Genomic DNA, 16,368 nt, shown 5'->3' on the forward strand with positions numbered 1-16,368 from the left:
TCAGTATTTGAACTTAATAACAGAAATATTCGGCCTATGGATTCTTATCTTCGATCAATGATTGAAATTCATTATACGGATTAGACATGTTTTTAGCAATATCTTAATACTGGTCCCTCGTGCCTTTAATTTATAAAGTATTTCTAAAATTAAATTCTTCATTTCATTTGCTGTTTGAATTATTAATTTCATGAATGCAATAAATTTTACTACAAGATCACCTTTAAATAAAACACATCGCAGATTTAGCGGGTTTAAATGAGTAATGCATCAGTGGTATTAACATTTGTAAAATAATATGCTTTATTTCGATTACTTTAATTACCATTATTTTATATATAAGCTCGAAAAATTCTATTCGTTTTGAATAAATAACTGCTTTTACCAGAATTTCCATGCTTTTTTATGTGATGTAGTAAAAAATTCTGAAATGAAATCTAAAATTCCTGTAAAAGTTCCACGTTAAGTTCTTCGAAAAATTCGTGGTTTCTTTTGCCTCGAAATACTAAGCCCCTAATGGCAAGAAATTTTATTACATGAAAAACACGTTTCAAATTCTTTTGTATGCACTTTATATAATTCCGAATCAATTTTTTCCAAAGTATTACCTCTCGGGATAATGGTTTTTATGTTCTCTCTACATCCGGAACTTCCTTCTAAAATCCTGACGTTGTTATTCGAATCGTTAAAACCTTCAGTAAAAAGGTTCCTTTTTACACAAAATAATTTACAGAGTAAGATCTTGTCACACACTTTTGAGTTTGAATTTCCGTAATTTTCTTTTCCAACTATTTTTTTAGAAAAAAGATATGTTTATTTGCAAATCTAAGATAATCGGATAACAAGTTTGAACAGTAAAAATCCCTAGTGTTTTACTTTTGTGGAACGCTTTGGTATATTTCCTTCCATATATTTATTCTTTAGCATTTATTTCCAACATTTAGCCGACTGAAAGTTCCAAGATCTATTAAATTGCTTCTGTAAGCTCAATATTTGATTTCTGAAAGAGTTTATAAGCATTTAACTCATTGATGCTATGAATGGGTACTAAAAAATTTCAGATTTATTTATCATTATTCATTTCAAATTTAACATGCGTTTCAATTTTGTTACATTCCGTTAGTTTAGCTATTTAAAATTTACTTGAAGCCATAATTTTTATAAAAGTTGAAGATTCATCATCTTTCATTTCACTAGTAGATGCATATTTATTCACTAAGAATGAAATAGAACACTATGTAGCTATTTAAAAGTAAAACAAAAAACTAAAATTTATGATGAATAAAAGTAGAAGTGGGTAACTTGAACTGAATAAAATAGGGTAAAACCCTCATTATTGATAAAAATTTTACCAGCTCTGTCCAACAATCCTTTGTGACGCCTTTTGATGCTCCAAGGAAAAAACTAAGTGAGCTCTGAGGAGAAAAAAAAAAAATGAAATCAACTTAATCTCATGTGATACTCACTAGGAGTGGCACGCTGATTTAATTTTAGAATCAATTATTCAAATTCCATAGAGAAAATGGTGTGACGTCACAAGTCAGCTTAAATAGCTTGACGACATGCACAACTACACTGGCAAGTCTCAAGATTGTCTTCATTAACTGCCATTTAATGGTAACTTGTCTATATTTACGAAGTAATGAAGCAAAATCTACGAAGAATCGCAATTTTAACATACAAAATGTTATCCGACTTACTATTTTTCATAATGGTGTGCGTAATGAATACCATGGAAATGGAACTGGGACCTTCCACATAATGAATGAATCGGTAAAATATAAAATCTAACAAAAGATAAATTTGCTGTATTTTGAATTGCATGATTAACGTTTTATTGTGCTAACAAAATAAACCTATCTTGTTCCATATATAACTATATAACTAACTTCCATATATTCCTTCTAACTGGGAGGATTGCTAAGTCGTAACTCGTTCAAACGATTAAGAATTTTCGTTCCAATAATATTGTAACATTCCCCCTTTCCCAGTACTGATAAGACATTGTGTTGTGCTGATTCATTATGTCATCGCTGTTACTTACTAAACTCCTCGAGATAGCCAGATGTGGATCTTTTCACCTGGGTGGTCTCGCATCTGTTCATTAGCGACTATAATGAAAGACCACATATGGAATTCCTCGTCCCAGAGGAATCTGTCGGGTCTCTTTGTGAAAGGACCTTCCCACGACCCACTGGCGCCGCTGAGAGAGCATATGGGTGAACCCCGATTGGCTGAAGAAGAGCTCAAATGACCAATGTAAATTAAGAGGCGGAGATTGACGCCGAAATAAAGCGCGGAGATTTTTTTTTAGAGGGGAGAGAAGAAGGCTTCCGGTTCTAGCGCTAGATGAGTGCAGACGTGTTTCTGCTGAGCTCCGTTCGTACGGACACCCCCTAAGCAACCCGATACGCGCAAGCTGCCCGACTCGTCCTTGTCAGGATCAGTGTCGGAAGGGCAGAGAATGATGAATACCGAGAACACTGAGTTCCCGCTGATGGATACCTCTCCAATTTGTGATGAATTAAGAAAGTGCTCCGCTGACATCAAAGACATAAAGAAGCAATTCCCACACCTGCAGTCCTTAATGGCAGACTTTGAGGGCGAAGAATTAAAAGCGCTTGCAAAGTTGGAAAAGTCCCTACACCAGCAGCTGGAGGACCTGCAAAAAAGGGTGAGTGAAATTGGAACTTGTCCCTTAGTTAATTGCATGCATCATACCCCTCAAAACCAGTCAAACTTAACCAAAACTAAAAGACCTAGAACTGAAACTGTAAATTCTAAGAAAGTTAAAAATCCCAAAACTGCAAATAAAAGCTTAAAATCTAACGAAGATCAAAAAATCGAAAATTCAGATAATGATCAATTTAAATTCCCACCCAAAAGATTAACTGCCAAAATTGTCACTAAAACCCAGGATACTGACAACGATTCAGTTTTAAGTGAAAACACTTATCAAAACTTCGATAAACTAGAAATAGATGAGGAAATAGAAGAAACAAAAATAGTAACTCCCATGCCCCCCCCCGATAATGCTTAAAAGAACAGAAAAATTCATTGATGACCTAAAACTGATAAATGACAAATGTTTTTCAATAGAAAGCAAACTTGGAGAACCTTATATAAAAATCTTCGTTAATAATGATGATGAGCATCGTAAATTAACAAATTTTCTAAAAGAGAATAACCTCGACTACTTTGTGATTACACCCGGATCTAGCCACCCCATTAAAGTTGTTAAATGAGGTCTCCCCAACAATATCCCAACCCAGACAATCAAAGAAGCCCTGGAAATTGATTGCAATTTTAAAATTGAAAAAGTAGCTCAACTAACCCGATTCAGAACAAAAGAACCACTTCCCCTCTTCCAAGTTACTTTACCCAATATCGACATTAACAAAAGTATATGGAATCTACTTAAGAGTAAAAATAACTACTCTACTTAACTTAAGAGTAAAAATAGAAAAATTTATCAGGAAAACAGGTAGCATTCAATGCTTCAATTGCAACTATTGGCACCATAGTGCAGCATGCTGCCACATGAAACCAAGATGTATAAAATGCGGTGGTGAACACCACAAAGACCAATGCACTACGCCACCAGAAAAACCTGTATGTATAAATTGTGGAAAAGAGCATTATGCTTCATACCGTGGGTGTGAAAAATCCCCAAAGCCCCAAAGATTTATTAAAACACTTACCAAAAACAGCTATGTTAACCCAAATATCTCGTATGCAAAAATAGCGAATAATGAACCTTTTCAAGCTGACCTACCCCCGCCAGGAAAAATGACCCCCGAAGATACTGAAAATAATGTCCAGGCTCTAGTCTATTTCCCCAAGGATAACATATCTGAACTTGAAGATATTAAATATGTGATTAATGAATTCAGAGCACTATCTAACGGTTGCGACATTAGCAGCATTGCTAGACAACTCAGAAATGCTAACAACCATATAGATAAACTATCAATATTAATCAAATTTATGCCCATTTTCAGTCAACCCAACACTGTGTAACTTAATCCCTTCTTCCACACACAAGAAAACAATACTTCCAAACTAAAATAAACCATGTATGATGCACTGTAATTACTAAGGTCAGTTTCATATCACTCCAAAGTTAACCATTTTTAGATTTACGGATGGTGGGGCCTGAGGCCCCAATGAGCCGTAATCCCTCTCAACAATTCAGGGGAGAGAAGAAACGAATTGCAGGAGACGGTTGGATTACGTCCACGAGTTTGGAGTCTGAGAAACTACCCCTGGAGTGGTAGTGCTGACGTGATGCAGAACTGAGTTTCAAGAAAAACCTTCGATTTTTGACTGTTGTATCTCCTACTACAGGTGTAAATAACTATTTATTTAACCAAGATTAGAACAAGTTGTTCTTAAAAAATTGTCTGTTGTAAAATAAAGAATTGTCTGGAAATTCTGCTTCGCTATTTGATCAGTCTAGATCAAGACATTACAATATACAACGTTTAGTCTCAAATATGCAAATTTTTGCTAATATACTAATCTGTGTTATGTTTAGTTGATTGAACTGTAGATATTTTTCACAATGAAAAAGAGTCGTTTAATTTTAGTCATTATAGGGGGTGTTCGTTTAACCGAACACTCAGTAGAGCATTCTATATAATTCATATCCATATAAATGAATTTCGAATGTTTTCATAAAAGATTTAATTTATTGGATAACTTTCCTGAGCAGGAACAGTGACTGGTCAAACTTAAAACACATATAATGAATTTTTTTTTATTCCAAAATAGACTGAACTTTATTGAGATCACAGTTGCTGACCAAAATAATTGTCTTTTAAAGAATTTAACTGGCAGAGCATTATAAGCATCTTATTTTTGGGGGTGATAAAAGAGTTCAAAAATCTGAGAAAATCACAAAATGTCCAAAAACATTTTATTTCACAGGGCACCGTCAAAAATTTTCTACATTTATTTTACTTTTGAAAGCATCCTTGTTCTTGGGGGCGATTAGTTTCTTCACCAAGTCGACGACAAATTCGAACACTTCCACGATCGTCACGAGAGAGAGCCCTAAAAAGAGGCCCATGTTGCCTCCGATGTTTGCTATTAAGGATTCCCACTATAAAAACAATAATGCCATTTTACAAACATTTCTTTTACATTAAAATAAAAAAAATCAATTTATCTTCATTGTTAGTAAAAAAAAATTAATAAAAGCAAGAAAGAGTGCTGTATTAAGAGAAGAAATCAAGCTTAATCCCTCGAATTCTCTAACGCAGCGATTCTCAACCTGTGGGGTGTGCCCCCCTAGGGGGGCGCAAGAATATCCAAGAGAAAATATTATTTAAAAAAATTAATTAACTTACTGAAAAGAAAGCACACATACACATAGAAAACAGGTAACATTTCGACAAATTAAATAACTTATTAAAGTAAAACAACTTACTAAATCAAAACTTACTTAATCAAAATATACTAAATTAAAACTAATTTAATAATTTTTAGTGACTACCTGGGGACATATTGCAGAGCAAAGTTTTTCGAAGGAAGACTTAATATTAGAAATAGCCTCTCTCAGTTTTGCCGTGCTGCAATGTGTCCAGACGCACTGAGGCGATTTTTGTTTTACAAGTGCTTGTATACCTTGGAATCTTCCGGACATTGAACGGGCACCATCGGTGCATATTCCATTCTATGTTTGCCTCCTTCATATAATCATTTAAAATAGCAAATAATTCTAGGGCTGTTGTTTTGAGTTCTATTGGTTTGCAGAAAAGTAGTTCTTCTACTACTGACATATTATCACAAAATCGAACATAGGCAATTAAATGAGCATCTTTATTACTATCTGTTGCTTCATCAAGCTGTATTGAAAACAATTTGTCACTCAACTTCGAGAAAAGTTGACACTATACATCTTCAGCTATATCACCAATTCGACGAGCAACAGTATCATTGGAAACAGGCACAGACTGCAATTGTTTTGAAAAATTATCTCCAAACATAGTTTTTACATAAGCTCTTCACCAATGGTGTGAGGTTTTTTCTGCAATCTGGCTATTTTATATGAAACTTTGTACGATGCAATTAAAGCTTTTTTTTCACAGACAAAATTTCTTTAAAAAATAATTTTTGCTTTTTATATGATTTTAATTTTAATTCGAAGAATTCTCTGGATTTGTTGACGTACTCACTATGAAGTGCTTCCAAATGTCGTTTAAGTTTTTTAGGTTTCATGCTGCCTGCGGCCAACATTTTTGAGCAAATGATACTCAGGGGCCTTCTTCTTCATTTACTTCAGTACTGGTAAACCTAAAATTTAAGCATTCTTGAGAATATTTTCTTCATTTTATTTTCGGAACCACGCTCGTCTGTGCATTTGTTGATGCTTAACTGTCGTCTACTGCTTGCTTACTTTCGCTTAAAAATTTATCCATGAGTCTGCATAAATCTGCTCCGTAAATATTTAGTGTGGTGAATTGCAATTAATACGAAAACATATATAACATACACATTCACGATATATTCGATAGGTGGAATAGACTGGAATTGAAACTTGCGTTATCAAACATTTTCCTTCTTCCTATGAGAAAACATCTGCGCATGCTCGAGACGGCATCGGTCGTGTGGATTCTCTTCCACAAACATTACTTATTTTTTTTTCTCTTTTGTTTAGTCATGCTTCTATTTTATTTCTTTTATTATTCGAAAAAATGTATTCCCAGTTTCTAAATTTAGCTCACCCCGTCTAGACTCCCATTAACGAATTTTTCTATTTTCATATTCTTTTAACATTATCTACCTGTTTTGCTTTCATTTCAAATATAATATTGAAATTTTCCCCACTTTCATTCGCTTCATCTGTTTAATGCCCGCTTGGCAAAATGCCAGACGTGGTTTCTCGCCAATGTTGGCTCGCTTTTACTCTTTTTCTGGCAGTTAGTTAAAAATAATTTAAAAACAGAATGCAAAATACTCAATATACATTATTGTTGTATACTTTTTATTGTAAGCGGGGGGGGGGGGGGAGTTGAAAATTATGATTGAAAACTGGGCCACGAATACTGAAAGGTTGAGAAACGCTACTCTAACGAATTCTCTGGCACCGTATTAGACGGTGCATCATTTCCTACAGAACTGTAAGCAGATGGAAAGTCATTTTTCGGAAAATATTAATTCATGTAAATGTATTTTTCACTTTTGAAAATCAGAGAAAATGGTAGCGCTTGAATGCATAATTGTGTATCTCATTGTATTCCGAATGAAAAGGAAAATCCTTGAAAGAGATGCGAATGACGAAGTGATCTACTCAAATGCAGAACAGTTTTTTTTCCCTGTTTTGTTTTTGGGATTCAAGATATGTATATATATCTTGAATAGACAATATGATATATATATATATATATATATATATATATATATATATATATATATATATATATATATATATATATATATATATATATATATATATATATATATATATATATATATATATATATATATATATATTAATATTCATGGCAGGTAAAATTGATTATCCATGTTGCGATAAATTGTCTTAACTTTTAAATTCAAATAAAGAATTCAGATAAAGACACACTTGTTGCATGCCGGCATGCCGCATATATAAACAAAGACTCGCAGATTTATCTATTTTTGAATTTAAAATTTTAGATTCAGAACTAATACAGAATTCTGAATATAAATACCTAATTCAAGTATGCGTAAAGGGCCCATGTAATAGTGCACGGGAAGAACGGTCACTTGTGTGGCAGGCACGGACCCCAATGGAATTTACCAAGAGCGTTACATTTTGTTGTTATTGTTAATAAAAAAAAATATCGAAATGCACCGAATTTTGAAAGTCCTTCATTAAGCACTACCACTGACCACAGTCGCAAGAGTCTTTTAAAGAAGTATATTGGTTGTTTTTTGTTGTTGTTGTTGTTATTGTTAATGGCTGTTTCTTTGTGTTTATAGTCTTTTAAATATAACTAACAGAACTTATAATTTTCAATTTACTGAGAAAAATGGCGAAAAATTTATATTTTAAAGCACATTAAAATGTTTTTCAAAATTGAAGCTATTGCCCTTCAGAATATTACACAAAAAAACTGGGTGAGCAGCCCGATTACAAAAATTCCTTACAAAATCACTGTTGAATACAATAATGCAGTTTTAATATCGTTAAATAATTTCCTTTTGACAGTTTTTTTTATTGTGTAATAGATGGCCAAAAGTGGTTAGACGGTAAAATTTTAAAGAAGGCAACATTTTTACCTGAAATGGTTTCAACGAAAGAAAAAACAAATTATGTGCTTTAGTTTCATGAAACGAAATCATTTGTTTAATGTTCACTTTGTGTTTCAACGTTATTATGATGATAATTTGCAGGATGTATGCAGATTAATGACAGGAAAATAAAATGTTACAGAAACTGACAGAATTTCTAATTTTCCCAGAAGTGACACCTGTCGAACCCCTTTATTATTCATATCAACAGACTCCAAAAAAATCAAATCGGAATGCGTCATATCAACCGCAAACAACTGTGGACACAATTCTCCCTACCTTCGTTTCACCTTTACAAATTAGCAACCAAATGATTCGCACACCTCGACAAGATGAAAAATTTGGGCTGGACGAAAGATGCCGTTACAGAAGACAAGTTAATACTTTGAAACAGTGGCATGATAGTGGCCAAAATGATTCGCACTTTGGCATTCTCTGAACTATGAATAAAATAGACGATGGAAAATGCTAAAGTACGTGGCCTAATTAACAATTTTATAACAATACTTAGAATATGTCAAAAAAAAAAAAAGACATGTCCAATTTTGAGAGTTTTTGCTTAATAAATTTTTATAACTAGGCAAGACCTATTCTCCCATGTCTACCTGCATCCATTTTATCTGCACATCTGATTTCATTTCTTTTCATGATTTGAAAAATATAAAAAACGCACACATTAAACTTACTAAATCCAACTGCTTAAATTTTACTGTTACGGAATATAATTTAAAAAACTGAATCATAATATGGCCATAGACGATTGATGAATTGTGCTTATCAGTAAAAATTGAATATCATAATCCATTATTTTTAATTTATAAATTTTATGTAATAAAAATATATGTGTCCATGTAAGAATTTAAAGAATATACAGGTGCTTTTTTAACTATAAAATTTTGATAATGAAATTCGAAATGATGTTGTTGTTGTGTATTCTATAATTACGTAACTAGGTACGTAAAGAGGAAAGATACTTACGCTGTAAATGGCCGTTTCATTCACATGGGAAATAAAAAAGGAGTTGTAAAAAATTTGCACCCCCATCAAACTGAAACTGAAAAGAAAAGTATATTATATTGAATAGAAAATTCCTAATTTTTTAAATGTTTTCTATCCTCTAAACTACGTAATTTTTAATTCCGAAGTTACCGAATTTCAGTCAAAAAAGTAATTTATAAATGGAATCTGCCGCAGGAGAAAAGCAAGTGAAAAAAATTAACAATTTCTTACAGATGTCGCGTTGTATGTTAATGCTTATCATCTTGGATAGTCTGTTAAATGAGCGATTTTATATATTCTTTTTTGATAAGAATACTCTAGTTTATAGCTATTTGCCCAATTTTTTATGAAATGATTCAAAACTCATCTCGAGGAAGGTTCTGCCCATTTACTATCAAACTAATAACGATGTCATAAAATCATGTTGATGTATATTTAATAAAGATTATTGTCTTAAATTTTAAAAAAATAATAAAATTTAGCATTGTAGATCTTAAAGCACACTTTTTCTGCGAAATATGTGAATAATTTGATACATCTTTTAACAATTAGATTATGGCGTGGAAATTTAGAAAAGGCGAATTCATGCAGGGCTTAATTTGACAGAACAGTCTTCTTACTTAAGTGTTCAATAAATTGGAGAGGGTGACTGCTTGTATTTTATACAGTCTATTATTTTAGTATAGGCCGCGGTATTAAATATTTTTGAGGAATTCTGTGAAATTCTTGTTTATTTTAGATTCTTTCCTTTAACAGGCACGAGTAGCTTTCATGTGTCGTCCATATCACAGTTAACAACATGCTCCTTGCGTGACAGAAGAACTGATTTATCTCCGTTATAAGATCGATTATTCTGCAAATGTTATCTGCTTGGCATCTCGTTGTGTGAACAACTTTTAACATATGTTTAAAATATTATTTCACAGACTTCTTGTGTACAGCCGACCACACCGCCACCACTGAACGAAGAAGTATCGACAATTATTTCACAGACTAAATTTCTGAAAGTCAAAACAGGAAAAAATATGTGCCATCACCATGTAATTTACAATAATCTTGATTCGTTTATAGGATTTGTTTTGTGTAAAACCATCCATAAGACCCTGTTTGCAAATGTCAGCCATCGGGAGCGGTGCAAGCTCTCTTACGGCCTAAATGTCTTTGACAATATCTTGAGCGTACTTCGGGTCTTTTTTAAATTGATTTCATTTAACTCATTTGCTTTGAAATATATAAAGGGTTATTTCTCATAATGAGGCAATCGACTGCCCATATTCTCAACGAATGTCCCTTTTTCTCTTCCAGAGTATCACTTAAATATCTGAATGATAGCTCATTGAATTGAAAGTGAAATTAACTATTGCAATGAGTACCTCTATGATGCGTATATAATCATTTTTCAGCTTCGCCCTTATTGCCGCTCTATCAAACCAGTTCATTCATGCTGGCATCATTGTCTCCCTGCTATCCGTGCGGCTATTTCACCGCAAGTTCCACTCACTTGTACAATATGATTTATTGAGTCACGGTTACGAGCACCCCCACATTTGAATTCCAATTTTTCTTGAAAGGCAGGGTTATTATTTCAAGTACTCAAAAAATATTCCCTTTCATACTATAAATCAGTTGTTATCCTGTATATTGTGTATATTTGTATAACAATAAAACCCTGATTTTTCATGAAGCTGAAAATGTAATCTTTTTGCATAAACTAAAAGTGGAGCATGGTTTTTAAAAGGCAACCAGACATGTTCCTGGCACCAGGCAACTAAAATGAATGACTTAGGCATTATTAGAAGCAAAACAAAAAAGTAATCTTAGCTTAAAGATATTTTTTTGCTTTCGTTTTCGTACTATTTTTCTTTAAATTTTTTCTTCAACAAACTGAAGATTCAATGTATGATTTTTTTTTTGAATTTTCCTTTTTGATTATCATGCAAAAAAGTAACTTTCTGGTCCTACTAGAATTCAATCGATGAAGAATCGATTCTTTTGCACCAACCTAATTTATACACACATGAATATACATATCCACAGATCTTCGATTTTCTAACCCCCCCCCCCTTTTTTTATTTTTTCAAAATTTGATACCATTTTACAAATTCTTACGATAAAAGAAAAGTCCTATCAACTTTTTGTCACTTATTTGTTATGCTTGTCATCGGTTGAGCGGCGAATTCGACAAACAGGGTTGGATGTTCCTGTACCCAGTTTCATTCTTCTAATGTGTTTTGCTATCGATTTCCCAAACAGATGTGTTTCTGACTCGGGAGATACATCAAGATTTCAGGCTGACGACGTTTATACTCGTAATAAAGGAGAATGAAAAGAAAAATTCTGACTTTTCTCATTTATTGCATTTCTCCCTCCTCTAAAAATTATAGTATCTTATTATTTGCGGAGGCAAATTTCACATTGCAAATAATGTGTCATCTTACTCAACATCAGAGTTTGTAACCGAAACTCTTCCGTCCTTCGTTTTCAGTGACTTTGCTTTTTTGACGATGCGGAAAAAATCTGGATTGAGTTGGCTGGCTGAGGTGGTCAACTGGTATGTTTTCTCCCTGCGAGAGAAATAAGCTCAGTTATAAGGAGGGCAAAGAAGATTCGTAGTTATTTAACATGCAGCTGAAATACAATGGGAAAAAATATCTTGAGGTTTTTATCCATTCACATTGGATTTATTTAAAAAGAAAATTCTTTCAAGTTGATTCACATTTGCCTGGCAGTGTTGAAATCGTGAATAATGATACGCTTCCACTTTGGCTATTTAACAGTTACTCCGATCAAGTAGCGGATGTGCACCTCCACATCACTATTGTTTGTGCCATGAATGAATTAGAATTTTAAAGGGTGCTGAATGACAAATAGGAGAATCGTAAAAATAAATAAATGTAGAGTAACCATAAAAAGGATTCATTTTTAAAATAATTTTTAATACAATAAAAGAAGAAAAATACGTTTTACTAATACTCACCCTCTTTTTTTCTTGTTTATTCATCCATAACGAGAAGCCATATAATAAGAAGCCAATAATAACTAAGTCTCATACTTATTCAGCAATAAATTTTTTAACTCTTAAAAATGCAGCCAATTTATATATATATATATATATATATATATATATATATATATATATATATATATATATATATATATATATATATATATATATATATATATATATATATATATATATATATAAGCAGTTTGCCGATAAATAAAAATTGGGTAGATCCAGAACATAAGTTCAAACTCGTGACACTTTCAATTTGGAACAAAAATTCGAAATTTTGAAGAAAAAAAAACATTCCTCGATAAATTTTTGTTTAAAAAAATAAAAATATAAAGTAATGGAACATTTTATTATATACTGTCGATATACAGGGTATCCCAAAACGATTGAAACGCGTTTTAATGCTTTATGTATTAGAGGTAAGTTGACAATGTTAATCACAAAGTAGTTCAAAATAAACCACAAAATAAGACAATGTTAGTAAAAAAAAATACCCTCTTTTTATAGAGTTATACTTTTAAATATCTATGCTGCCTGTCTAGAGGAATTTAGTCTACTTGAAAGCTTTAATTTTTTAGGCAAAAACACCATTATAAAAAAAATCGGATACTCATATCTTTGAAACTGAGAGAGTTATATTTAAGTGAAAAGTGAACGCGCTGCATAGGGGCCGTATACCAAAATAGAAATAGAATTCGTCACATATTACAAAAAGATAAAATGTATGACAATATTTACATTAAAACCCTTTTTGCCTGATTAGAGAAGATTCGCGACGCCTTCACTTGAACTTGAAAGAAGTAGGAAATTGGGATTTATAGCAACAATGGCTGTTATCCCCTGTTTCCAGACACCTTCACTTACTCTTAAGGTTTATATATAAATATGTAAATACAGACTGCCATTTTTATTTGTAAAAATTAAAATACAAAATAAATACATGCAAACAATTTATTGCCAAATTTATCGTAATTTTTCAAACCAACGTTCGAACTAATTAATTCACAAACGACTTATTTTCTTTCATTTATCTATAATTTAGCCGTTTCAAATATTTTAAAATGTATAGGGAAATGCAGACGATTTTTTTCAATTTACTTATTTATTCTCAGAATTTTTTCTTTTCGGTACAACTTAACCGAATTTTTCCTGTACGTGTCAAAATAAAGATGGGAATCATTCAACAATGTTTAGTTTTATGTTGTCGAATTAAGAACATTTCAAAACTAGTTGTGTATTATGGTATTTTTAACAAATGACAAACTATTTGAATAAGCAATGATTTATTCTATGTGCTATAAAAATAAAGCAGAAACTTCTAAGAAATTTGGACGGCGATATCCGAATTCCTGAAATTTCGCGGACTTTTGTTTATCGGATGATGAGACGATTAAGAACTGCCGGTTCATTTCATCCGGCACCTGAACCTGGGAGAAATCTTATGTATACTGAAGACGAAGTAACTGATATTATTGTATATTTTTATGTCAACTTCCGGATTAGAAACGTGAAATAAAGTAAATAAAAGCTTTATTCAAGGGCATTTTGAATTTTTTTTTTTTTTTTTTTTACACATGCTATTGCATTTTTCATCTAAAAATTCCCATTATCAATTTGTATATATAGCCCCATTTTCACAGACGAAACAACTTTTTGAATGATCCGAAAAATGGCACGTCAATTTTTTCTGTATTACAATTCATTTATATTTAAAGATACAATTATGCGATTTTTCATAAGGATCCTGTCGGATGGAAAAGAAAACTTTCAAACTGAACGCATTTGTCTAAAGAGATCGCATAAAATGTTTTATTTATGTGTAATTAAAATGTTTGCCATTAATGTGGTCTTATTTCGTACCTTATCTTGAACTATTTTGCAATTTTCATTGCTGAAAATTCTCTAATGGATAAATCTTCATCTTTGTGCGACAAACAATGTAATAAATCTTCTTGGGACATCTTATATATTTTATTCTTGAACCCTATTCGGCAGGAAGTAATGATAAATATTGCCTATAGGTGCCAGTAGGGCTTCAACTTTTCCAGGAAAAACATTGATATCTAAAAAAGAAATCGATTTTTTGATACCAGTCTTTGAAAAAAATCGATTTAGCGACTATGACTCACGGTTCGTGATGCAGTAAATCAATATTCAAAATTAATTTTCCTTCCCGATGCTTATTCGAATCTTCTATCAACTGCACCCTTCAAACGACAACGAAAATAGAACAGAATTTTATAAAAATGTAAATATTCATTTTTTCATTGCTTTTCTGATTAATAGGTAATTTCTGTTAATATTTCTATAAATAATATTTTAATACATAAAAATGATTTAGGCATGTCATTTTGGAATAAATTATTTTCTATTTCCTAAGGAATGCTGAAAACTTCTTAAATATAACAAAATAATTATGTATTATTTTCGCGTATTTTGCAATTCAGTCAAATTTTTTATCCTTAAACATCCAGAAAAACAGTTGCGTAATAATTTTTAATGCCTTTATGGATGCAGATTAAAAATTATGCAAACAACTGAAATCCAAATGTATTTAAGTTTAAAACTGTTTCGAATGGTAAAACGATTTTACCTTCATTTCGCACTATGTAAAGTTTGATGCTCATAGAACTTGATAGATTGCCCCATGCTGATCGGACTTTTGATAATTAAGTTGATAATAAGCTTTGATAATAATAAGCTTGCTAATAATAAGTTGGATAATAAGATAATAAGCTTTCGATGCTAATCGAACTTTCGATAGTAATCGAGCTTTCGAAATGATCGAATTCTTATGATTTCTGAATATTGTTCCTGCAATGTTTTACGACTGGATTTCAAGGCATCGTTTTGGGTATCACTAGAAAGTATGTTTTTTTAATCCACATGATTCTCTGCAGTATGCGCTTTTATATTTCTAAAAATGTATACTTTTTTCAGTTATAAATCTTTAAAATAGGCACTTTTACAATTTCATATTATATTTTTATTAAATTGTTTTATTTTGTCTTTAAAATATATTTTTAATGGATAATTGTTTATTACACCGATTTATTTTAGTTCATATTATTGGAATATATGCGGCACATTTGAAAAATTTCTACACAGTTTGATGTTAAGAGTAGCAAAAAGTAGCAACATGGCAGTATAAATTCATAAATTTTGTATCTTTAAATGCCGGCTGTTTTCGGGCACCATATATTTAGCTACCGTATTAATTGTATTAATTCAATCATTCAAAACACTTTTGATTAAATAAATCTTATCACCCTAATAAAATCATTATTTTAAATTATTCTTGCATTATAAACGTAGAGCATTCTGGTTGATTGTCTAATGTTTTCCAACTGATTAAACTATTTGATGAATGTAATTAATGAAATCGATCCAGTTGAAGCTCTGTCAAGGTTTTGATTTGAGATATTTCGCAAAACTGAAGCGCAGTTCGGGAGAGAGGCGACTACTGTCACGACCCCCGTTAGACAAGGCCGGAAAAATTACGTCACAGAAAGTAATGACGTCGCTCCGAGAGGTTACACGAGTGGGTGCGAATTGGGGGACCGAGGGAGGAATTTCACCCTCTTCAAGTTTACTGATAAGAAACGAACTCTTTTCCTCCCACGCCATGATTTAGCCAGTGGCCCTCCTGTGTTTGAGTAGACAGGAAGCGCCATTTCTTATTTGCAAGAAAAATCATTTGGATTACTAAAAATAAGGAATATAAATGCCTTTGAACTGTTGTGTTCCAAACTGTAATGGAAATTGCAGGAATGGCCCAAGACTAAGTGTTTTTGCCTTTCCTAAAAATGAAGAGCTTAAAAAGAAATGGTTAAGTGCCATACATCGTGAAGGATTTTATCCGACGCAGCATAGTAGGGTAAGCTTATTTAATTATTTTAAACTAATGCTTAATGTTTCTAAATGAAAAATCATTTATTCTCACATTAGAAATTGAACAGCTCAGTAATATCCATTATTCGTGATTTTAATCAAGTGCATTATGAAAAGAATTATTTTATAAAATGCTGTAATACAGGTAATAATGTCTGTAATTATTGTCAATAATAATTATA

At 32.0% G+C, this 16,368-nt stretch overlaps 1 protein-coding gene across 3 annotated transcripts in view; it reads right to left on the reverse strand.

The window, feature by feature from the left end:
• Nucleotides 1–4,936: 4,936 nt before the first annotated feature.
• Nucleotides 4,937–16,368, reverse strand: part of LOC129964222 (degenerin unc-8-like) — a 62,567-nt gene continuing 51,135 nt past the window's right edge. The window contains exons 10-12 of one of the 3 annotated variants that reach the window (XM_056078943.1): nt 11,718–11,843; nt 9,259–9,334; nt 4,937–5,104 (exon numbers count right to left, since the gene is read on the reverse strand). In XM_056078943.1, the coding sequence (XP_055934918.1) occupies nt 4,937–5,104; nt 9,259–9,334; nt 11,718–11,843 (370 nt within the window). The remainder of the gene's footprint in view (nt 5,105–9,258; nt 9,335–11,717; nt 11,844–16,368) is intronic. The other 2 variants (XM_056078944.1, XR_008784085.1) reach the window with 2 other exon arrangements.

The sequence above is a fragment of the Argiope bruennichi genome, chromosome 3 (genome assembly GCF_947563725.1).
Source record: "Argiope bruennichi chromosome 3, qqArgBrue1.1, whole genome shotgun sequence".
Classification (NCBI taxonomy): domain Eukaryota; kingdom Metazoa; phylum Arthropoda; class Arachnida; order Araneae; family Araneidae; genus Argiope; species Argiope bruennichi.